The sequence below is a fragment of the Lytechinus variegatus genome, chromosome 1 (assembly GCF_018143015.1).
Source record: "Lytechinus variegatus isolate NC3 chromosome 1, Lvar_3.0, whole genome shotgun sequence".
Taxonomy (NCBI): Eukaryota; Metazoa; Echinodermata; class Echinoidea; order Temnopleuroida; family Toxopneustidae; genus Lytechinus; species Lytechinus variegatus.
In genome coordinates, this window is record NC_054740.1 from 49,657,643 (window position 1) to 49,683,364 (window position 25,722).

Consider the following 25,722-nt stretch of genomic DNA (forward strand, 5'->3'; position numbering starts at 1 on the left):
TAATGAACATTCAATGTCTTCTTTCCCACGTTTCTCTTCCTTTCTCCCTTTTTTCCTCCTTTTTTAGTCAGCCGATGGGGGGGGGGGGCACGTGCCCCCATGCCCCCCCCCTGTAGTTACGCCACTGACTATAATCCTATCATAATTATTATCATTATTATTGATATTGTCATTATCCTTATTAGTCATGATTACATCATATTACCAATAAATATTAATTTTCATCACTTCTCTTTGTTACATAATTATGTGATGATAATTGCAATTGATGGCACTGCTAAGTACACTTACTGCTTCTGCTGCTACTGACTGGTAGTATTTAGTGTCATTAGATATACAGAACAATTGAAACATAATTACTTTTATAAAACAAATGAAAGTACAAAATACAAAATGCCTTGAAAATGCCTTGAAATTTCAAGGCTCAAAATCCTCAAGGCCAAGGCCCTCTCAAGGCCAAGGCTTAAATGTTCAAGGCCAAGGCTTTGAAAAAATAGGCCTTAAGGCGCCTTAAGGCCAAGGCCGAGCATCAAGGCACTGCAACACTGATCACATGTTGTGTGAACATGAAAGGTTGTCATTGTGTCATGCTTGAATGAGCATACTTTGAAAATTGCACAAAAAATGCTAAAATGTACTGCTGATACATCATGAAAAATTACCCATGTGATTTTTCAAAAGTGACATTTTGCCTTCAGGAAAAACCAATTCAAAATAGCTGAGTACAATGACCTATATCCCAGCCTTTCCAATCACCTCTACTTGTATGAAAGTCTTCACAGAAACTTACATACTGTACATGAAATTTCACATCTTCTATATTTCTCAAAAAATAGACCCTTGAAAACTGTATGTTGTGTAGAAAACCATTTTCATCGACATGTTGTCTAAAGGTTTAGAAAATATGAAACGTTTTAGAAAAAAGGTAAAAAGTAGTATTTCACATAAAATATGATTGGAGAGCCGATTGTATATGTCATCAGTGTTGCCGATTTTTAAAGCGAAGAGTAATTTGCAAAAATATGTAAATGAGTAATTTATTTCTTTCTTCACCAATTTTGATTATTCCTTTTTTAATATGCAGTTCAAATTATTCTCATTTTATTGAAATTGCAACATATTAGGTGTGAACTAACCCTGTAAGAGAGTGTATTTTTACCAGGCTTCATGATGATAACCATTCATACCTAAAGTTGACCTATTATAATACATGAAAATAAATTTAGTTTCTTGTTCTACCCCAGGTCTTTGAAGACCATTTTTCTGGCACTCCATAATCCAATGCAAAACAGGAACGATAAAAGTTTAGAAGAGATCATAAAAGAGAGATAAAGTAGAGCTAAATATGTAATGAATTCTATTGTCTCACCATCAAGTTGGATGTCTTTAATTTGCCTTCGTTTGAATTCTGCTATCCTTCCTGTATCCATCATTAATAGGATCTTTGAAATATCAGTCCTCTCCAAAATATCCGATGTTGCCCTGTAGTATACATTATGCACATCTAACTAAAGTATGGCCCAGATGATCGATGATCCATTTTTGTTGTTGTGGGCTAACATCAAGTCCCTGAACATCAAAGGAAACAGATACATGAGGTACGGAGTTTGTGTTGATAATGTGAGCATTGTGAATAATACAACTAGCTAATATAATGAAGAAGTGCATGTGAAATGACAAATAGAAAGCAAAATTAGTGCCTTGGTGATAATGAAACACCCCTTTATATGCCTAGTACAGAGTTTGCACAGAAAATTGGACAATATGATTTTTTTTTCTATACAGTCCCAAATAAAACTAGCATGGTCTGATAAATAAGTGAAATACTTCAGTTTACATAAGCACATTTTCTACAGAATGAAAACAGGCAAGCTAAACTCAACCTTTCATTGAATATTATTGAGTATGTTTTCAACATGTTTCATGTTTAAGGTCAAAGTTACCTGCACATAAGATGTAAACAAACTTTAAGTAAATAATCAAATATACAACTAAGGTAAAGTCTGACCTCTCTTATTTTATATCTACCCACGTTTTGACCACAGTTCATCCCAATAAAAGTAAATGATTTGGCTAGATATGGGTGAATCAATCTGGAATACATTTAGCTGCCCACCCATTTCTAGCTGAAGTTCTCTAGCCTACTTCTGTAACATTTGCACATCTGCAAAAACATGACTGTGGATATGTCTGGATGATGAAGAGATCCACATGAAACCAGTTAACAGAGGGCGGAATGTACAATTATATGAATAAAGAATAGAGGTATTTGACGCCATCCAATGAGCATGTACGCAGCGTTCTCGCCAGAAAAAAATTCACCCATGTCGGGGACTTGTGCTGCCACTCCCGGGGGGTGGGAGCGCGGAAGCGACGGCCTTTTCATCAAATAGAGACGCCAAGGAAGCCCCATTGTGGCGTATTTTTAAGCCCACACAAATGCACATAAATGCTAGGCCTGGGAGTAAACATTGAATGGTTCGATTGGCATGCCGCCAATCACCAATCGATTAGCAAAATTTACACAAATCGAACGTTCGGCAGATCCCGATTATGACATTGGGAGAACTCGAATACCCAAGTAATAATAACAAAATGACAAGAAAACAATGATGACACTTCATACAGGTTTAAAAATTATGTTACCGAGATAATTTTTCAAAAATAATCAATGATTGTATTACATTCACAGTTACACACCAACATGAAAGCGCTCCAAATTTTTTTTAATCCCACCCAACCTTGCCCTCGATTCACAAAATGAGTTCATTGTCTGCGTGCACAAAACAATAAGAAAACACACAACCAAGCTCACTTGAGCTGATTGGACCTTCGGATAGCCAATGAAACTTTTGGGGAAACAAAGAAGAAGGCAGTGGTTCCCTTATCAGGAGAGGTCATGACTTCAGAAATAAATTGACCCCTCCCCATCTGTGTGTGTGTGAGGGAGAGAGAAAGATAAGGGTGGGAGCTGGAGAATTCCTTTCATGTTTCAAAACAATAATGCAACCTTTTTTCTATCCCCCTCACACAATGAAAACTACATTCCAACATGCGCCCGTCTTCACCGGTACTTTCTCGACTAGTCTCCAAAAATAGACCCAGTTATACATGTAGGTTCAAATGATAAAAAATCGTAATTTTAAAAGGTATTTCAAATTAAATATTTTGCAAAATATTTTTTTTTGAATACATGTGTTGAATCATGGGCAGTGCCACAAGTGGGGGTGGGGACATGGTGTGGGCAAGGGATGAAATTGTTCAAGAAATGCTCCACCTGGGGTCAGTCTCAAAGAATAGTTCATGAATGAGTTGTTTACATCTTTGGGCTTTGGACTCGGTCGGCTGATCTGGGCTGATTCATTCATATGCAGGGGTGTGGCACTTGGAGGGATGCATGCATAATACCAGAGTACCAGCATGGATTTAGGAAGGATTTTCATTGGAACAATAAACTGAAAGTTTAATCTCATTTCATGTAGTTTCTTTTGATATAAATATCATGGAGAAGGGGAAAAAGGTCCTACTTTCATTTATTCTAAACATATGAATTTGATGGAGATTTCACCATAAAGTAGGTCAACTATTGTGACTTAAAAGACCTGATTCCCGACGAACAATCGAATCATTCAATTATTTTTTCAGGAAATAATTGAATGGTAAAAATGACAATCGTCCCAGGCCTAACATCCATGCACCATAGCGGTCACGCACAGTTCTCAAACTCCTTTGCTATTCATTCATTGTGTGCAGAGAGGGCGGGATAAAATGACAAACACAGTTCAACTCCTTTGCTATTCGTTCATTGTGTGTATAGAGGGCGGGATAAATGACAAACACAGAACAAGTACATGTTCCTTGTATATACAATGCATTTATTCCTAGTTCCACTCCTATCATATCAGTAAGCGCAGCTACCGGTAGGTCATGGAGCATAGCCGGTGTGATTTGCGGGGCAGACGGGGGAATAGGCAACGGAACGACCGTACCGTGCCGTCATATGCCCGCAATAGCAGCCGCGAGCTAGCTGGGCACCTTGCCACTTTCCTAGCCGTAGTAGGCCTGTAAGTGGTCTTAAGTTGGTGGGACTTCGGCGCAACCCGATAAATGAAGTTGATATCACTAAGATGAGTTCATGGAGTGTATTATTTTTTTCTGAATATTTCCATTTAATTTTTCCACGCATGTCGCCACGCATGTCACTGAAATTTTACGCATGGTTCCACTTGGTCTCCATTTCCGCACGCATGGTGTTTGCACCATGCGTATTATACACTGGCGAGAACGCTGCATGTACGTGTGCTCCAACCTCAAACAAAAACCAAGAAGTATTCCAAATTGTTCCTTTGTACAAAATACTGACTAATAACACTGATGTCGTTTCCTTTTTTATTTGTTTTCTTAATTTTCAAAGTTAGAATTAATGTCTACCTGGATCATAGTGGCCATAAAACGTCGGCAATTTGTAGCCCGGATTCTCTCTGGGGATACAAGCTCTGCTTCATGTGCCACAGATGCTACCGCATGACCCCCTCTGATGACTCCTGCCACCATCTGTGCCGTTTCTTCAGTAAGCAAACTTTGTCAGAAAAACGTACCTTACGTATGCTTCACCAGAATGGCGCGCATGACGTAGGATAGTAAGCAAATTATTCTTACAGCTCCCTTGTAATATCCACTGCATTAAAAATAATATTAGCTCATGGTCAAATCCATTATTTTCCTGTTATATGTTCTTTAGGTATCTAAAAAATAAACTTTTTCAGAATTTAATAGATTCTATAAACTTTAAAGCTCACAAACAGAAATTTAATCAGATCATTATCTCCTCTACAAATATACAAATTTTGAAATTGAATTAGTCCTTAAATCGATTTTGATCACATTTGATCAGGATTAGATATATCCTCCATCAAAATCCAAATAAATGGGATAAAAAAGCACAAGAAAATAATATATTGGGAAAAAATTTGTTGTGGTATATCATAAACACACATTTGAATCTATAAGTCTATTTTATTTTTATTTGGGAAAAAAACTTTATCATTATAAAGCTCAATATATAAATATATGATTCTTACCACTGTTTGCAAACACATATGGATTTGATGAGGATATCCCTGCATCTTGTCTCACATTAGCTGATGTCACAAAGTCTAGAAGAGGCTTAATGTCCGCACTAACCAGAAGGGGAACAAATTTGCCATGCTAAATAATGGAAACAATGGAAGAATACATTATCTAGCTGGAAAACTTAACTAAATATGTTCAATTAGCACCAACCCTAAAAATTCAAAGTTGGTACCTATAGGGGAGGACATATCGCTACAACACAACAAGCATGAATGATATAACCACAAATCTTTAACAATTCTACTAATATTTTGCACTGTTTGAATGATTGGGTTTTAGCCTTTGAATAATAATGAATCAATAAACAAGTGTGTAGTTCTTGCACAGCATTGACACCCCCCCCTCGGAATGGACAATAAGATACAAATCAAATTTTCATGCTTTAAAAAGAAAACGAAATTGTGATCTCAGAAATTAGACGTTCAAATACCATAATAATGTATTCATGCAATTATCAATATCAAGATAATGAATGTGTTTCCATACTAGCTAGGTATCGCATGTCTTTGTCCTTGGTGACTCTCTCATGCTAATTTTGAGTTTCGAAGTTTATTAGAAATACGGGGGGGGGGGGGGGGCACTTCCATTGACGAGTGGATACCATGCGTGTCCATGGGGTTTCAAAAAGCACCCTAAACAAGTATTTTCTATGTTCTGAAAATGCACCCCTTAACGAGTATTGGCGTGTGAATCAATACCCTTAACAAGTATTGGAATCAAAATGGTACCCTTGACAAAAATTCCCTTAATTTGACCCCTAAACAAAACACAGCGATTACGAACTTCGGCTTAACCTTTACTTACTTTGGATTTCGTACTGCCCCACCTCACACACCTCGCTCAAATCGGACCCTAAGCACGTAGTGTTGGTGCAATCTTTTAGTGTTTTTATACCCTCGCAAATTGGACCCTAAACACGTAGCTTTCCTAGTGAAATATATACCCTTTTTCAGTATTTTAGCGTTTTTGACACCCTTATTACGTTACGTACGTAACTTGCCCTGTCTTGATTTAAATACCCTTTTTACTTGTTTTTTTGGACACCCATGGTATCCACTCTTCAATGGAAGTGGCCCCCCCCCCCCGGATTAGAAAGCATATTGGGATAGTAGAAGAAAACAGTGGAAACACCGGCCCTTGAATACTTTTTACATACAGTGTTTGGCACAGCTTAATCGATGCACTTTACCTTGCCTCTAATCATTATGACATCTTGTGTCTTCAGCAGATAGTGTTCAAATTGCGTTAGCTTCCCAACAACTTCCGGGCAAACTTCGTCTTCACCGCTACGTCTGGCCTTGTAGTCAGACAAGCTATCAGGACAGACAAAATACATTATCAATATACAATCATACCTGGTTTGCTCAAATAAAGCTAAGTAGTAGGTGAAAGGCATCTGCTTAATCCCAATCCAATGAATATTTTGTGTCTTGAGACACCATGGGGGAGGGATTAAGGGTGACGAGAAGGCATATTTGGCCCCCTTCCTTTCAGATCTTGCAAAGGTCACACAATCGCCACAAAGTTTTGCATGCTGGTAGAGTATTGCATAAACAACACAAGATGGTTCTTGAACAACTAGTGTCGCCCGATCTCGCAATACACCTTTTTAAGCAGGTTAAAGGTAAAATGATCTTGGACCTTGACACGTTAACTTCAGGTACAGTGTATGTCGATACATGAAAGGTCTCATAGTGCAGCTTTGACTCAAGTTTAGTTGTAATAAGACTGAAACAAATAAGCAAAAGGAATTTGAAAATTGACCTCAAATGACCTTATCATATGATCTGTGACCTTGTCATGTGACCATGAAGTGCATCCAAATGGGAAGGTACCTTATAGTGCACCTATATTCCAAGTTAGGTAGTAAATGAGATATAATAACAAGTTTGTCATAAAATTTGACTAGCTTGCTGGAATTTTTTACAGTTAGTTGCAAGCATGCCACTATTTAAACAATTCTCTGACTAACTCGCAAAAAAAGGAGAGTGACAAGCTGGCAAGAAAAAGGATGGTGGCTAGCTAGGGACAATTAAGCTTTCCAGAAAATTTGCAAGATAGGTGGAGAAAGAAATCCACAGGAAAATTTTTAAGAGTGGATATGGGAGTGAAAAGCTTGCAAATAACTTTGTTGCAAACTGCATGCTTGCAACTGGACCGTGGCAAAAACAAGCTCTATATGCAAATTAGGTAATTTGCATACAAAACACAGGGTGTGTGCAGTTCAGTATTTTTGTACAATCTATTTGATTAACTCCATTACTGATAATTTAATCCAATTTAATATTTTTCCTAAATGTTAAGATCGATCAATAAACAACATGTATCGAATTTCAATAATATATTTCAATTACACCTAATTAAACAGGAATTCAAGAATAACTAACCAGGAAAAAAGTATATTTACTCAAATACCAGTGTATGGGAGATACAACTCAAAATTAATTCAAAGTATGGCAGACTAGCATGGCAAGCTTTACATGAAGAAGCTGCAGAACTAGCTTGCAAGCAAGCTTGTTTCAAATAACTTGTGGGAAGCTGGTTTTGCTTGAACAAGCTTGCCACTAGCTTGTTTTCAGCAAGCTGCATGCTTGCCCAACTAGCTCCCACACCTTGTCCAACTAGCTATATCACGCTTACCAAACTAGCTTGCTCAATTACAAGCTTGTCGCAATCTTGTTTAACTAGCTAGTTTTGTTCCAAATATGCAAATGAGCTGCACGCTTGCCAAACTAGTTTGTTGCAAGCTTGTTTTACTAGCTAGTGTCAAGCTGGTTGCGTTCCAATACAAGCTAGTCACTGAGCTAGTTCTATAGCTTGCTGCAAGCTAGTTTGAGCAAACAAGCGTGCAACTCATTTACATATTTGGAACGAAACTAGCTAGTCGCAAGCTAGTTAAACAAGCTTGTTACAAGCTAGTCAAACAAGATTGTACAAAATTTGTATAAGGGTAAACTGTTAAAACAGGAACAATTTTAAAAAGATTACCAGTAACCAAATTTACCTACAATTTGACTGCAATTAAATGACCATGTGATGTGACCTTTGACCTTGTCATGTGACCTGGATGCACGTCATAACTTGCAGGCTTGGTTACAAATGAAGAGAGTTTATTCTAACAGGAGCAATTTCAAAAAGGTTAACCGAAACTTTAACAGAGAGCCGGACATACAGAATTTTGATCGCTGTGTCCCTATGAACATTCGCTCAGGCAATACAAAAACAGCATACCAAACTTAGATGGATATTGATATTGAATTAACTCCCATTTCATATGAAAAACGCCCATCCATATATCACTCAAATCTTACTTAAAGGAGAATTTACCCTGACATTAATTTGTTGTCAGTGAATGAAGAAAAATACAACAATCAAACTTTGAAAATTTTAGCAAAGTTCAAAAGTTCCTAATTTTCAAAATTTTGATTTACACCTCTGATGGGCATCCCTGAGTTGGCAACCTACAGACACAAACTGGCTGCCAACATGGAGAACTTTCCTTTCACTTATTACACAGAATTTTACATTTTTTCTTTTTGAAAAAAGTACACAAAATTTAGCATTTTTGTTTTGAGTATGATATGGATATATTTATTTTGCAGGCATTTTGGAGAGAATCATGTTGATTCCTCATCCACTTTTCTTGAAACCAATGGTGAAAAGAACAATTTTGAATTTGCGCTAAACTTTTTGATGACCTTGCCAGCATGTTTAAGCATGCTCTTAACGTGTGCAAAGCTTACCCATACCATATTTATGGTATACCAGTGTTTTTGCCCAATTCTTCATATGCGGGCATACGCTGCCTAAAATGCCAAGATGTAACAGCATAACATGCACTCTAAAACACATTTTGAAAACTTTTTCTTACCTTAAAGCCTGTACTTCTCCTGGCCTTCTTCTATTGTATGCAATAAGGCTGGCTTCAGCGATTAGCACCACTTTCTTGTAGTTGGAGAATGAGTGATCATCAAGGTCTGCACGTCTTGCTTCATCTTTGAGATGTGTAGCAAACTTCTCAATGTCAGCGGGCAGAGGCAGAGGCACCTTCTTCCTGTGCTTCCTCTCCTGAAGCAGCACTCTCTCCAGCTTTGTTGACCATTCTATTTCCATTAACTTCAGAAAGTCCTTTGCCCTTCTTCTCCTTCCTTCATCTCCAGACTTGATGGCACTTACTAAGGTCATTGAGGCAAGCCTTTTGAGATCACTGCCTAATTTTAAGGCATGAGATGGTGTCTTCAAATTTTCTGGATCTCTCTCATCAGGACTGCATGTCAGTAGTGCTGCTTCTGCCACATCTGCAAAATGGGCGGGGACTAAGAAATCTTCCAGAAATATTCCTGTGGCTGGTCGGGCTAGTGTTCTTAAATGAAGAAGAAGCCTACTCAGAAGGCGCATGACTGCAGAAGCAGGGCAATTCTGTTGGTGGCGCGCAATGATCGTAATTCGTAACCACTCAAAGCAAGAAGGACAGGGTCCATAGTCTTCTTTGGCAAAGGAAGTTTCATCTTCATTCAATCGCCTAGACAACAGTAACTCCCCGCTTTTCTTATGCAAGACCTTTACATTATGCATGTTGTCCCCTTTGTTTCTAAGGATTGCATTGCCAGAAGATCCTTTCACTTTTTTTTGTATTTCTTTGCTTTGTTTGTCATGGCTCATTATCTCTACAACTTCTTGTTCATCATGATGCTGTTTTCCCAGAACATGCTGAGCAAAGTTGGATACCATTTTTTCACAGTAGGGGCAGCAATGCCTTGAATTATATACTCTGACTTCTTCTTATGCCCATTCCAGGAGGTAGAGGACTTCCTTACTTTTGTGACATATACTGAACTATCCCGCATATCTCTTATGACTTCATCATCAAACTTTTTCACATCCTCCGTATCAGATGTTGACAAGTCGTTTGACCCGCTGTCACTCTCAGAGATTGACTCAGAATATCTTGATGTACAATCACTGGTAGATGCTCGTGATTCGAAGCTTGTCACACTTGTCTTTCTTTTTCCCTTTTCTTGACCTTTCAACTCCAATGCTCATGTCTTCAATTCCATCCAGCTCATCTGCATCACTACTGGGTACAATACTTGTAGTGTCAATGATCCTTCTGTGTAACTTTGACTTTTGTGGATAAATACGTTGAGATCTGTCCAAGTTGAGTTCTGCCTGCTCTCCATGAAGCATTTCCATCTTCCTCATTTGATGCTGCTCCTGCATTTCCTGCAGTTCTTGTTTTTGCTTCTTTAGTTTCTCCCAACTGATGCGAAGACGTTCAGCCTCTTCTGCTCTAATTTGTTTCCTGATGTCTTCCAAACTTTTTGCATCTGACTCCTGGCCAAGTTTAGAGGCAGACTTTTGTTCATGTTCGTCTTGTTGTAAACTCTGCTGTGTGATGATCATTGACATCTCCAAGCATTTCTCGTCTCTCCGTTCCAATTTAGTATTCTCCTTCTCTGTTGAATCCTTTGTAAATAAACAAAATATATTTATCACACAGTATGTTCAACTGGAGCTATATTACGGTCTAAGGCTTAGTTACAAAGTATCATATCAGATTAAGCATATCAGATTTTGTTGATGAAGGCAACCTTACTATTTCACCAATATTGGTAAGCATATTAGCAAATTGCATACATAACAACCCCTTTCAATATTTCCGATCGTATTTATAAGCAGACTGATTAGTCATAGGTGTCTGAAAGGTGTTATATTGGTTTCAGGAACCGTTTTGACACTACAGAGTTTATGGGTAATAGTCACAATTTAGTAGTCAATGGGTTGATAAATAAAAAAGTGCCATACAGCAGGGCTCCACACTAACTTTTTTTTTTACTGGTCCAACCTGATTTGGTCGGACCAGTAGATACCCAGTTTTTCATTTTTTTACTGGTCCGAACCTAAATTTTACTGGTCCACAAAAATAAAGGAAAACATAAAAAAAAAGACTTCAATTTATTTTGCCGTCTGTTATTGCAGCCGTTTATTGGTTATTCCCCCCCCCCAAAAAAAAAAGGAAACACACATGTCTTAGCGTTAAAAAGGACATCATGCAATATCATACATGTACATAAACATGGACCCTGGTGCACACAGAATGAGATACATATCAATCTCAACACTCGGTGTCACATCAACCCTGCATACATGCACTCAAAATGCAAAACATCAGCAGTAATAATAACTCAATACACAGTGCTAGTTATAATGAAAGAAGTAAAAATGGTCGTGATCAACTAACAAGTAACACTAACAGTAATTTTTGCTATCATGGTAAAGGTTGGCAAGTAATTCAACAGTGACAACAGCCCAATTTAACTTGCCAGTAACATCTAGAATTGAGGTTGAGTTTTAATGCAGTCTATAGAATAGTGTACTCTACGAAACCTGTTCTAATTGTCATACATTTTTTGCAATTTGAAAACTTCTTAGAAACAGAAGTATGATTTAAAAAACTTTCAGTACTTTGTACTAAAGATAGTCATAGTGCTTTCAACAAAGTGACTAGTGATAAATCAATAACATACATGTACACCCAAAATTATCTTGTCAGTAATTGACAAAGGAGCTTGAATTTTTAAGCAAAAACAGTTTGTAATAAGACAGCCCTGAATAAGAAACTAAATATTTTTGCAATTTGAAAACATCTTAGTCTTAGAAACAGCTAAGGCTACAAGGTAAAAAGCAGCTGCTAAATGTAAATTAAGATGGATAGTCATAGCGTATTCAACAAAGTGAGTGACAAAGTTACTGTGACTGTCTCACAACAGCCAAACTTAAGTTATTGTTACTGACAAGGAAGCTTACACTTTTATGCACTAATGCAGTCTAGACCTGCTATAATGAACAAACATGTCATATTTTTGCAACTTGAAAGCATCTAAAAAACATTGCAAGATAAAAAGTAGCTGCAACAAATTTCAGATTCTAAATAGGCATGATTGGCATTTACAATGAACAGTCTACACTGTCAGTGGCGGACCGTGACCCCGTGGAGACAAAGCATTGGGGGGGGGGGGGGCACGGCATTGTTCACAAACAATGCAGTGCCCCCCAATGCTTTGTCTCCTCCGGGTCACGGTCCGCTACTGTACACTGTCCACACCCAGGCACACCACATGAACAAACCCTGTTTTGCACAATTTCCTGATATCTTATTTTATATTGCATGTTATTTCACATAAAATTACTAAGAAATAATCTTATAAAGCCTTGTTTATAAATTTGAATCTGAAACTAACCGAATGAATGTATCTCACACATGTGGTTTGAATGTATTTGGAGTTTACAGTCTACATACTCTCAATACTGAAACATGCCCTGTAGTACATTTCCCCCAAATATGGCAAGTTAATAGTTAACACACCCCTAGCTGGATATAGCCTGGTTAAACTCATAAGTCATAAACTTAAGGATTTGCGATTGCACCCTAATAAAGATGACATACTTCACACACAACGACAATGACAGTAAAACCGGACGGTATTAAGATAAAGATGGCAAGTACTAAGCCTGAGAATTGGCATAATTGACAACTGTCAATCTCCACACCCCAATACTGAATAATGATGATACCAGCACTGCACAATGGTACCCTGTTTTACATTTTTCACTATACTTAATTATAATTTACAAAACTAATGAACTTTAGACTCTTTGTTTATAAAAGTAAAAAATATATATCATTTTAGTTTTCACACACATTAAAAGTAAGATAAGTTTTAGTTTGAAAGTTATTCTTTGCACTCAAGTCCTGCAATACTGAGTTGTGTATTTCAAAGTCATTTTAGGTGTTACTGTTTGCGAACTTTGCGTCACTCATGGTTAAGTAATCTAATCCATGTAGTCGGTGCGCCGTGTTCTCTCTGACTTCCACCATACTTTGAGTGCACCGGCTGCATTGAAGTCTTTCACCTCTGGGCCATTTAACACAACAAACATCAACTTAGAGAGCATATCAACTGTCAAAGATGATCGCCAGTCGGATTTCACCCGCTTCATACAACTGAAGCCTCTTTCACAAGCCGCTGTAGAAATGGGAAGAACCAGAAGTATCTCCACAATGTGAAGTAAGTTTGGAATCTTTGCTCGCAGCTCTTCATCCATTATAATGTCCTTCCAAGCACTCTGCTGTCTTGCTCTTGGGAGGCCAGAGATGTATAGCTTGGCCTCCTGCCACTCATACATAATGCTTTCCAACTCACACTTATGATGCTCCAGGATTGCCTTAAAATGCCGACACACAAAGTCAACTGAAGTATTTCCATACGACTCCAATTCATCAGATGTTTGGGGCCACTGGATGGTGTTCAAGATGGTAGTAGCTGCGGACACTTCGTCTTGCCTTAAACTTTCAAAGCGCTTGGTGAGGTGCCTCTGAAGTTTATTCACCACATCTGACCTACAAATAAAGACAAAATTAATGAAAAATTATATGAGTTGACAACTAACTACTTTTACTGAATTATCTAAGATCTGTCTATCATCATGGTCTACAAAACTGAAATTAAGCTAGAATGAATGTTTGCATGTTTTTTACAAAAAAATGGTTGGGTTAACATGACTAAAATGAATGAAATTATAAAGTGAAAGATATTTGATATGCCATGGTGATGCAGAGGTAGTTATTATGGTACTCCTATCAGGGTTGGCGATTTTTTTGATTTTTTAAAAAAAATAAAAAAAATCGGATTTATTTGATTTAAATCAGATTTTTTTTATTTAAATCAGATTTTTTTGATTTTTTTAAAAGTTCCTTTGAAAAAAAAGGGTAATTATCCCCCCTTACTCTTACAATGACATCAATATTGATGTTATACATTTCACCCCTAATATTGTTCTTAACCACATATTTTGTAATTAAAATCCAGTAAAAATGGACAATTCAAAATAAATTTGAGGAATCATGTATCTGAACTTAATTCTATCATACATAGGCCTATGAAGGAATATTCCATAGGGAATTCCCAGTGAGTAGAGAAAATTCCCCTCTGGGATTTTTCATTCAAATATTTAAAAAATCCAAGAGAAAAAAAATCCCTTATCAAAACTGCCAACAAACCCTTTGCCAATTACTAATAATTCAAATCAATGATTTTTTTCAATTAGTGGGCAAGTCCAAGAATTCGCGCGCGTTACGTATGGGACGTTTCAGAGGCTTTAATGACCTGAAAAATAGTGTTAAATGACTTTGATTAGATTGAATACCCTCATGATGGTAGACATCTAGGAAAAGAATAATCATGCAAAAAATGGTGACATTTGACCTTGACCTTGACCTTTTAGAGGGAAAAGATGGGCCGTTACGTATGGGACGCAGAAAAAAGACAATTTTTGAAACATTTTTTTCAAGTTGAGAATTCTCTAAAAGTATTTCATTTGACAACTTGTAACTTACTGTGATAAAAGTCACAATACTCTAGTATATCTAAGGCAAATTTTATGTCATAAGCGAAATCCCTCTAATTACAGACTCTAATTAAACAAATTAATGACATGTTACGTATGGGACAGTTACGTATGGGACATTTTGTCCCCATAGAGAACGTACACAATTTTCCCCATAATTCAAAAAATTGAAATAATTTAAAATATGGAAATAACAAAAGAGTTTCAGTCTTTTAAAATGTTCTATTGAGACATATTTGATATGACTGAAGAGGAAATTAGCCATTTCAACATTTTTTTTCTTGTTTTTTCATGGTTTCATGAATTTCTTATGTATTTCTATTGTTTTTATTTTTTTTCATATTTTTCCATTTTCACAAATTTTTTGTTTCACTTGCTTTCATTAATCAGTATTCATAACAAATCAGTCTTTAAAAACTAAAGAAAAGGTAAATAATCACTTTTTAGAGCACTCTTGAAATTTGTTTTTCTCCATTCACTTTGTACACAAATCTCCCCATTGACATTGTGTGTAAATGTCCCATACGTAACATGTTGTCCCATACGTAACAATTTTTTAATTAACTTTTAATTAAAAGGTGAACTCTATTTTTGAAACTTTTTTGGGTATAACATTTTCATACTTTATAAATTAGAACTTCCCAGAGATGCAACAATACAAGTATTGTATTATGAGAAATAACTTAAAAAAACGTCCTCAAAATGTTACGTATGGGACATTCCATCGTTGGACAAGACCTAATTTGCATAATTAATTAGATGACACCACTTTTTTTCCCCAAAAATTAATAAGATGTTAGGGGGTCCATGTCCCACCTATGACTAAATCTCACAAGTTTTCTTTTCATTTTCTATGAGTTTTTATAATTGTCCCATACGTAACGCCCATTTTACCAATTATGCAAATTAGGTGCCCCAAATTAGCATAAATATGCATATGGGCAAGTCCAAGAAAAGGTCACCCTAGAAGGCAAAATTTCATCTTTAATTTAAGAAGTTATCTTTGGTGGAGTAAGAAAGCCTAAATGTGGAATTTTAAAATTTCATTAAGAAAAATGTGATAATATGCATATTTATGCTAATTTGGGTCACCTAATTTGCATAATTGGTAAAATGGGCGTTACGTATGGGACAATTATAAAAACTCATAGAAAATAAAAACAAAACTTGTGAGATTTAGTCATAGGTGGGACATGGACCCCCTAACATCTTAATACTTATGAGGGAAAAAAAGTGGTGTCATCTAATTAATTATGCAAATTAGGTCTTGTCCAAGGATGGAATGTCCCATACGTAACATTTTGAGGATGTTTTTTTAAGTTATTTCTCATAATACAATACTTTTATTGTTGCATCTCTGGGAAGTTCTAATTTATAAAGTATGAAAATGTTATACCACAAAAAGTTTCAAAAATAGAGTTTACTTTTTAATTAAAAGTTAATTAAAAAATTGTTACGTATGGGACAACATGTTACGTATGGGACATTTACACACAATGTCAATGGGGAGATTTGTGTACAAAGTGAATGGAGAAAAAACAAATTTCAAGAGTGCTCTAAACAGTGATTATTTACCTTTTCTTTAGTTTTTAAAGACTGATTTGTTATAAATACTGATTAATGAAAACAACTGAAGCGAAAAAATTTTGAAAATGGAAAAATATGAAAAAAATATAAAACAATAGAAATACATAAGAAATTCATGAAACCATGAAAAACAAGAAAAAAAAATGTTAAAATGGCTAATTTCCTTTTCAGTCATATCAAATATGTCTCAATAGAACATTTGAAAAGACAGAAACTCTTTGGTTATTTCTATATTTTAAATTATTTCAATTTTTTTAATTATGGGGAAAATTGTGTACGTTCTCTATGGGGACAAAATGTCCCATACGTAACTGTCCCATACGTAACATGTCATTAATTTGTTTAATTAGAGTCTGTAATTAGAGGGATTTGACTTATGACATGAAACTTGCCTTAGATATACTAGAGTATTGTGAATTCTATCACACTAAGTTACAAGTTGTCAAATGAAATACTTTCAGAGAATTCTCAACTTGAAAAAAATGTTCTAAAAATTGTCTTTTTTCTGCGTCCCATACGTAACGGCCCATCTTTTCTCTCTAAAAGGTCAAGGTCAAGGTCATATGTCACCATTTTTTCCATGATTATTCTTCTCCTAGATGTCTACCATCATGAGGGTATTCAATCTAATCAAAGTCAATTAACACTATTTTTCAGGTCATTGAAGCCTCTGAAATGTCCCATACGTAACGCGCGCGAATTCTTGGACTTGCCCATATAATCAAATTTTTCTTAATGAAATTTTAAAATTCAACATTTGGGCTTTCTTACCCCACCAAAGATAACTTCTTAAATTAAAGATGAAATTTTGCCTTCTAGGGTGACCTTTTCTTGGACTTGCCCTAGTCACAGCTTTACAATAGTCGAAAAGAGACTACAACTGTACATGTTTAGGATCTTTTTAGTTTGATAAAAAGCTCTTCTCTTGCTACAGATATAGATGCAAAACTCTCAGTTTTGGAGAACAATATAAGAGATAGCTTTAATAGTCAAAGGGTGACTTTACTTAACTATGTCACTGTGATTTTTTTACATTAATCTACAATTTTTATTCCCATATTCTCTACAAAAAAATCTGTTTGATCCATGAAGTATGAAAAAGAATCTACTTACTTTTAACTTAAAGGATAAAAACTGCAAAACTGCTTAAATTACAACATATGTATTACAAAAAGAAGTATTTTATTTTAAATGAGACACAGCTTACAACTGCCAATGATTGTAACTGAAGTACCTGCATCTTAACATTTAAATGCAGTGTTAAATGTTTATTCTGAGTTTAGCAAATTGTTGTTATGGAGCTCTTTCCATTATTACATGCAGATACAAAACTTCCATTATTTGTGGCACTGAACATAAAATGGGCTGCAGTGACTTAAAAGGTTTATAAGAGAAAGCTTTTCTCAACAGTCAAATCATGACTGTACTACAATATGTTAATGCGATTTTTATAATTATGTTATTTAAAACATCAAATGTATGATAAATGTAACAATACGAAATAAGAGGCATGTTAAATATGTTGATTACATACAGGTATCATTTTTTATTTTACATGACAGAAGTAGTTACCGTATGTGTAGGCGAAGGATCAAAACTGGAAAACTGCCAACAAACCTTTTCTCATTGACTTTTATATATTATATATCTTTTTTTTACAAATTGCTCTCTGAAAAGTCTTTGGATTATGTGAAAACTTTATGTTAAAGAAATTGACTAATAATTGAAAAAGAATCTAAAATTTCAGAAGAAAAACTCGACATAATTTACAAAAAATGAGTACCTATTGACAACATACATCTGTATTTTTTTAAGGAATTACCTGATTTTATTAATTTGATTTTAATTTGTTTTAAGTAGATATGAATACTCTGTTGATCTTTTGTTGATATAAAGTTAATTCAAAGTTTTTCAGCTGACTTGAAGAATTAAAACTGCATTGAACAAATACTTTGTCCATGATTTGTACATTTTTCAATGGAAGTGATTTAAATCAATGATTTAAAAAAAAAAAAATCATGGTGATTTAAATCGCGATTTAAATCACGATTTAAATCGAAGTGATTTAAATCCGCCAACCCTGACTCCTATTAATGGTTTTAGTTGAAATTAAATCAAATGTAGGGCAAGTCCAAGAATTCGCGCGCGTTACGTATGGGACATTTCAGAGGTTTAATAACCTGAAAAATAGTGTTAATGAGCATGATCGGTTCATCACGGACGGACATTTGATAGATTTTGAAGGCTTGTAACAAATTAGGAATAAGATGAACAAGGTTCCTTTGTGTTTTATAGTGAAGGGTAGGACATAGTATGCTGAATGATTAAAAAAGTTTGTTGCCATGGTTACCTACAAACACAGGTATCCACTAAATGTGCCATATCACGGACGGACAAGATAGAAATGTGGTTTTTAGAATTTTTGTACATTTTTATTGTTTCTATCTAAACAGCTTTACATGGACCAATTATTGTTAATGCACCTAACACTCGGGTATGTTAGCTTCTATGTTCAGCATATTGAATTCTTAACCAATATCAAACTTCCGAGAGAATTGCAAATATTTTCCATCACGGACGGACATCATGGACGGACATCACGGACGGACACAATTAAAATACAATGGAAGTACTCTGTAAAAAGTTCTTAGTACTTTTTTGGTAAACAAATGCAATTGTTTTGATGATTTGTACATATTTTAATAATATTAAACAGTATTAGTTGCACAATCAAGTTGCTACAACTTCAATCAAGTTGCTGCAACTTGATTTAAGATGTAGCAACTTGATTTCTATGCTAGACGCACAGTATAATCTAGACATACGATTGCTCTTAACACATTTCTTGTCAAAATCGAACGTAAAGAATAAGTGATGTATAACAAAAAAAACGTAAAAAGCCATTGATATGCAGGCAGAAAGGAGCAAATTCACATGACAGTCCTTTTACTTTTAGAAGATGTTAGTATTCATAGAGAATTAGCAAGTGAAAAGACTTTAAATGAAAAATTGACATCCTGGTTCTTCCCGCATACATTTTTTACATAGTTTTTGTGGCTCAACTTACCCCAGACGATGGCACAACTTACCCCACAGATGGGGCAAGTTGAGCAATTTGACATCCTTTTTTTCAAAGGTCACAATGACATTCAGCGTGGGGGTAGAAAGTTATATATAGGTGAAAAATATTTCCCAAGAATCAAATTTAAAGGTAAGGTACTTATTTCTACAATATTACTAGTCATATCAATTCTAACGTGCAAAATGCAAAAAGTGTCACAACTTACCCCGCCTTCCCCTATTGTCTTTTTAAAGTTTAGAATACAAGTAGGTTCAAAATCAACAGCTAGTTGATTATTTATCATGTTGATACAAGTATTTTTATGATCATGATGATTTTAGGCATTAATTTTCCAAGAGCAAAGATGTTTTTTAAGGTCCAAAAACTAAATCTAAAAGATTAACAGGTCACTGATCCTTATGCTTGTTTGTTGGATCAACACTTGTCAGGGGCTCTCTTTAAATCCATCTTTTGCATTAAAGCGGAGACACCCCATAACATCAACAGCCCTCATGTATTTAGGCCCTGACCGAATCCAAAATTGAAATTGATATTCCAATCCAAAGCTTAACTTCTAAACACTGCAGTGCAAGCTTTATGCATTTTCACAGCTTAAAATTAGCTCCAAAATGGACTTCGAAAAAAGGTATTCATGTAATTTTCACAAACCTATGTTCTGTTAGAAGCATTGTGAATCCATAAGTTTGTACATGGAAAAATTGATTTTTCTGCTTATCAGATTATGCATTGCATTCTACTTCTTCTCCATCACTTTCTGCAAGCTTGAATTGATGAAATCTACAGCTTTGGACGTGTTCTTGCCATACTTTGTTTCCCGCTTTTTTGGCATATACATGTACATGTAGCTTTTCAACTCTATCTGCATTCCAATAATGCTTAACAATTTTCCTGACAACAATATAGCCCCAATAACGGCCAAACAAAGATATCACAAAAAATTGTGAAGAGTTGTAGGCTTATTCCATTTGAGTTCTGAAAAATTCTCGGAGCCATTTTTCACTGCAATTAGAAGCTAAAATTAAACTCAAAATCTGCTCAGCAAAATTTCTCATTTGCATATATGAATCTTTCCACAAGTATTTCACTCGTCCGTCCGTGATGAAATTAATGTCCGTCCGTGATCATTTTTCATTGATTTATTAAATGCATAAAATGTATGGATTTTAGCTATGTTCAAATAAAATGATGAACAGTGTCCAGTGAAATACTTCTACACACTTTTATTTCTGTTTCTATTCTGATAAAGAATAAAAAGCTGAATCCATAGACATTATCCTAATAAAAATGATCACAGACGGACATTAATTTCATCACGGACGGACGGAAATGTTAACATCTACAAGGAAAGTTTACTTCCATATTTTTTTCCTACTAATTTATGTTTGATGATAGATTAATGTTCAGAGTGCAAGACCATTAAAAAAATTGGAGTAACTTTGAAAACAATAAAACTAGAGTGAAATGAATTTGAGTGAATTAACTTTGTCCGTCCGTGATCAAATTAATGTCCGTCCGTGATCATTTTTGACTGAGTTTATGATATGGATAAAATGTATGGATTTTAGCCATGTTCAAATAAAATCATGTACAGTGTTTAGAGAGATACCTCTAAACCTTTTTATTTTTTATTTCTACTCTGATAAAGAATAAAAAAACTTTTCATCTTTTTTTCCATCACGGACGGAAATTTCAAAATGGAAATGTTAACACCTACCAAAAAAAATTAGTTCCCAATATTTTTTTTCTACTATATTATGTCTGATAATAGAGAAATGTTCAGAGTGCAAGAACATCCAAACCAAATTAGAGTAACTTTAAAAACAATAAAACTAGAGTGAATTTAATTTGAGTAGAAATGTCCGTCCGTGATGAGAGGTAGCAGCACCCCCATGAATAAAATGGACTATTCCGGTACTTTCGGAATCATCAATCTTCATGAAACTTAGTTTTTTGAAACCTGAGATCAAAGATCATTTTAAAAGCAAATTTGATAAAAGTACCTTAAAAATTTTTTTTCACCTCAATGCGAACCCTTAACCGATCATGCTCTAATGGACTTTGATTAGATTGAATACCCTCATGATGGTAAACAGCTAGGAGAAGAATAATCATGCAAAAAATTGTGACATATGACCTTGATCTTGACCTTTTAGAGCGAAAAGTTGCGCCGTTATGTATGGGACGCAGAGAAAAGACAATTTTTAATACATTTTTTTCAAGTAGAGAATTCTCTGAAAGTATTTCACTTGACAACTTGAAACTTAGTGTGATAGAAGTCTCAATACTATAGTATATTCATGGTAAATTTCATGTCATAAGCCAAATCCCTCTAATTACAGACTCTAATTAAATAAATTAATAACATGTTACGTATGGGACAGTTACGTATGGGACATTTTGTCCCCATAGAGAACGTACACAATTTTCCCCATAATTCAAAAAATTGAAATAGATTAAAAATATGGAAATTACAAAGAGTTTCTTTCTTTTTAAATGTTCTACTGAGACATATTTGATTATGACTGAAGGGGAAATTATCCATTTCAACCTTTTTATTCCTTGTTTTTCATGGTTTTATGAATTTCTTATGTATTTCTATTGTTTTTATTTTTTCATATTTTTCCATGTTCACATTTTTTTTTGCTTCGATTGTATTCATTAATCAGTATTCATAACAAATCAGTGTTTAAAAACTAAAGAAAAGGTAAATAATCACTTTTTAGAGCACTCTTGAAATTTGTTTTTCTCCATTCACTTTGTACACAAATCTCCCCATTGACATTGTGTGTAAATGTCCCATACGTAACATGTTGTCCCATACGTAACAATTTTTTAATTAACTTTTAATTAAAAAGTAAACTCCATTTTTGAAACTTTTTGTGGTATAACATTTTCATACTTAATAAATTAGAACTTCCCAGAGATGCAACAATACAAGTATTGTATTATGAGAAATAACTTAAAAAAAATCCTCAAAATGTTACGTATGGGACATTCCATCCTTGGACAAGACCTAATTTGCATAATTAATTAGATGACACCACTTTTTTCTGCCAAAAGTAATAAGATGTTAGGGGGTCCATGTCCCACCTATGACTAAATCTCAGAAGTTTTGTTTTCATTTTCTATGAGTTTTTATAATTGTCCCATACGTAACGCCCATTTTACTGATTATGCAAATTAGGTGCCCCAAATTAGCATACATATGCATATTATCAGATTTTTCTTAATGAAATTTTAAAATTCAACATTTGGGCTTTCTTACCCCACCAAAGATAACTTCTTAAAATCAAGATGAAATTTTGCCTTCCAGGGTGACCTTTTCTTGGACTTGCCCTGTAGTACTCTGAATGATAAAAAAATTAACCTGTTTCTGTCGAATTTGTCTTCCATCTCAACCCTCTTCAGTTCATGCCCCCTGAATGAAGTTTGGTCATCTGATCCCCTCATCTCCTCTAAGAATGACTGAAGGTGTTTCCCTGCCTCCCTTCCCAAATTTCCAAGCTGGAAGGAGGTTGCATCTACTGCACGTGAAGCTTCAGCAAGGCTAGATGAATCTTTTTGTAGATTCTTGCTCAGCCTGCAAAGATGACAAAGACAAAGAAAGAAAGCATATAAAATGGGTTAAGTTCTTGATAAATTATTGATAAATTTGATTTTTTTTAGTATTAAGAACTTTTACTTCAGCCCAATCATGGTAGATGAAAAATATAAATGAATTATTATAGATATATTTCTCATTGATATTTTGAAGAAATCTAAATTTTACATTTGGTAATTTATTGTTTTTTGTTTATTATAAGTGAAAAAAGTTGCATGTATTGAAACTAACTACTTAGACTGCATTTGAAGTATAATACATGTATTAACAAAGCAACCAAACTGTTAACATACTTGCTCATACTGTCAAGGATGTCTTGCAAGAAGAACATGAACTTAAGTGTCGGGAAATCAGTTATGATCTTCAGGATGCGTCTGGCTTTGCCTTGAAGATCAGCACTCGATCGCCGGTCTGCAACAAGATCCTCTAGGTGGCTTATCAGCGGGGCATAGTTTTTCAGGATTGCATCCAGAGCATTTCCAAGATGTGCCAGCCACCTGGTTCCCTGAGTGCGATTTGGTTTTCTGACCTTTGCACCCATCAGTTCCGCCATCTCCTGCAACTCTCTATAAAGCTTTGGAGAAACCTTATACACCTTGTAATTCATCTCCATCATGTCCAGGATGTCAGGATGTTTGGAGAGGACCAAACACGAACCCTCACCTGAGGTAGTGATGACCACACTCCATCTGCATGATCTGGACCTGAATTCTCAAGGTTTGCGGCCTAAGTGATGTCCTAGGCCTAGAGTCACAAAAAAAAACAAAATATAACTTTAGTCTACAAAAAATAAAAGTTTAAACTGCCAGCCAAATCATGAAATAGGCCTTAGTCCCGCCTTTTTTTTTTAAATTAGATTTTATTATTATTCACTGTTCATAGGCCTTAGGCCTAACGTTAAGCCTATTATTTTTTTTTTGCGTGTTTAGGTCTAACGTTAATTGGTAAGGAGATCAGCGAGGTCCTTGCGGCCGCTAACAAAACAAACGCATGTAAAGTTAACTGTCAATGTTAAGGAGGGGTGGACTATTTCACGAAAATGCCAAACTGCATTTTATGTTTAATTTCATCAGATAATTGACATCAATTAAAAACTTACAGATTTCCTGACGACTCGACACCGGCTGGCTTCAGGTCCGGACGTCCGCATCGAAATTACACGAGGCTCGGCCGCGGCGCGCTGGCTAAATCGCGCGCGGTGACGGTTAGTGCATTGATTGCAGCGTACAATATGTATATAACATGTATGTTCTCATTTTTTTCTCATTTATTGGTTTCTGCAACACTTTTTAATGAACATATTAACAAAGAAAATACAATAATAATATACATATAACTGACAAGCAAAACATACAAAAAAAATGATAATAATGCATTTTCTATTAAAACATCGATTATTAGAAGGTTGCAGGGGTTGCCACTATAAGCTGAGCTTGACTGCGTGGCAACCCCAGAAAACGATAATTATTCTTACTACATTATCTTAACGTAAGGGTGCAGGTGCATAATGACGGGGGAGGGGGGGGGCGCTTGGTCCTCATAATGTATGCTTTATTTGTATTCTTACAGTTGTTGTTTTCCAGTTTTTTAAAACATGTGTTTCATAAGATATAGAGAAATAGCCTATTAACTTTGTGAATATTTATTCAGTAATAGTGATTTAATACCTTTTTTGAAAGGAGAAATGAATCTTAACTGTTTCAGCGAACTAGGCAATGTATTCCATATGTCAGGCCCATGATGTCTAAGTGTTTTATGTGCTAATAGTGTTCTAGGATTTTCTAAGTGAATATTCTGACAAGTCCGTGTTGGATATGAATGTAAGTTGTTATTATATGAAAAGAAATCGGTAAATACAGAAGGAAGTAGTTTGTAATGATATTTATACATGAAAATAGCTATTTGTATGGTATTTATATCATATATCTTATACGTTTTTAGACGATAAAAAAGAGGATCAGTGTGTGAAAGATATGTTGATTTTGTGCAAATTCTAACAGCTTTCTTTTGTAATAAAAGTAAATGTTCAAGGTTGGTTTTACTACAGTTTCCCCAAATAAGGTTACAATATATGGTAGTATCAATGCATTGTATATCATTAAAAGGGAGTGCTCTGGCAAAAAATACTTCAATTTGTATAATCCAATTCCTTTAGCCATTGATGAGGATATTTTGCTTACGTGTTGGTTCCATGATAAATGTTTGTCTATTGTTATGCCCAGAAATTTCACAGATTCTTTTTTATCTATTGGCTCATTGTCAATTAGAATGTCTTTGGGAAAATCGTCATTCCTATGAGTGGCTTGAAAATGAACAAAATGAGTTTTACTTATGTTTAAGGATAACTTGTTACATTTAAACCACGACGAAACATTTTTTTAGTTCTAAATTCATTGTATTGATCAATTCATCTAAATTTCTGTGAGACAATAAAATGTTGGAGTCGTCAGCATATAAAATAAACGAAAGAATTTGGGAAGAATTTACTATATCATTAATATATATCAAAAACAGAAGTGGCCCCAAAATCGAACCTTGTGGCACTCCACAATTAAGAAAGGACAACGGAGATTTAATAGCATTAAATGAGACGAATTGTTGTCGATTTGAAAGATAACTTTTAATCCATGACCAGGCAACTCCACGTATTCCGTAATTATATAATTTATGTAATAAAATCTAATGATCAATGGTGTCGAAGGCTTTACTTAGATCCATAAATAAAGCGATTATATGACTTCTTTTTGAAAGGGAGTCAACAACTTTATCAAGTAATTTAGTAATTGCAAAATCGGTTGAGAATTTTTTTCTAAATCCGAATTGGGTTGGAATAAGAATTTTATTTAATGACAAAAAAGAATCCAATCGTTTGTACACAATTTTTTCAATATTTTTGATAAACATGGTAAAA

At 35.0% G+C, this 25,722-nt stretch overlaps 2 protein-coding genes across 2 annotated transcripts; both read right to left on the reverse strand.

Annotated features, from left to right (window-relative positions):
- Positions 1 to 472: 472 nt before the first annotated feature.
- Positions 473 to 9,869, reverse strand: LOC121415637. Its single transcript, XM_041608928.1, has 5 exons — positions 9,005 to 9,869; positions 6,323 to 6,446; positions 5,080 to 5,208; positions 4,432 to 4,548; positions 473 to 1,569 (listed from the first exon to the last, which is right to left on the reverse strand). The coding sequence occupies exons 1-5, from the start codon at positions 9,862 to 9,864 to the stop codon at positions 1,495 to 1,497; spliced, it is 1,305 nt and encodes a 434-aa protein (XP_041464862.1). The 5' UTR covers positions 9,865 to 9,869; the 3' UTR covers positions 473 to 1,494.
- A 2,311-nt stretch (positions 9,870 to 12,180) lies between these two features.
- On the reverse strand, positions 12,181 to 24,135 carry LOC121415648 (zinc finger protein 862-like). The gene is made up of 3 exons (XM_041608940.1): positions 23,105 to 24,135; positions 22,578 to 22,790; positions 12,181 to 13,534 (listed from the first exon to the last, which is right to left on the reverse strand). Exons 1-3 carry the CDS (start codon positions 23,425 to 23,427, stop codon positions 12,967 to 12,969), a joined length of 1,104 nt encoding a protein of 367 aa, XP_041464874.1. The 5' UTR covers positions 23,428 to 24,135; the 3' UTR covers positions 12,181 to 12,966.
- Positions 24,136 to 25,722: the final 1,587 nt, after the last annotated feature.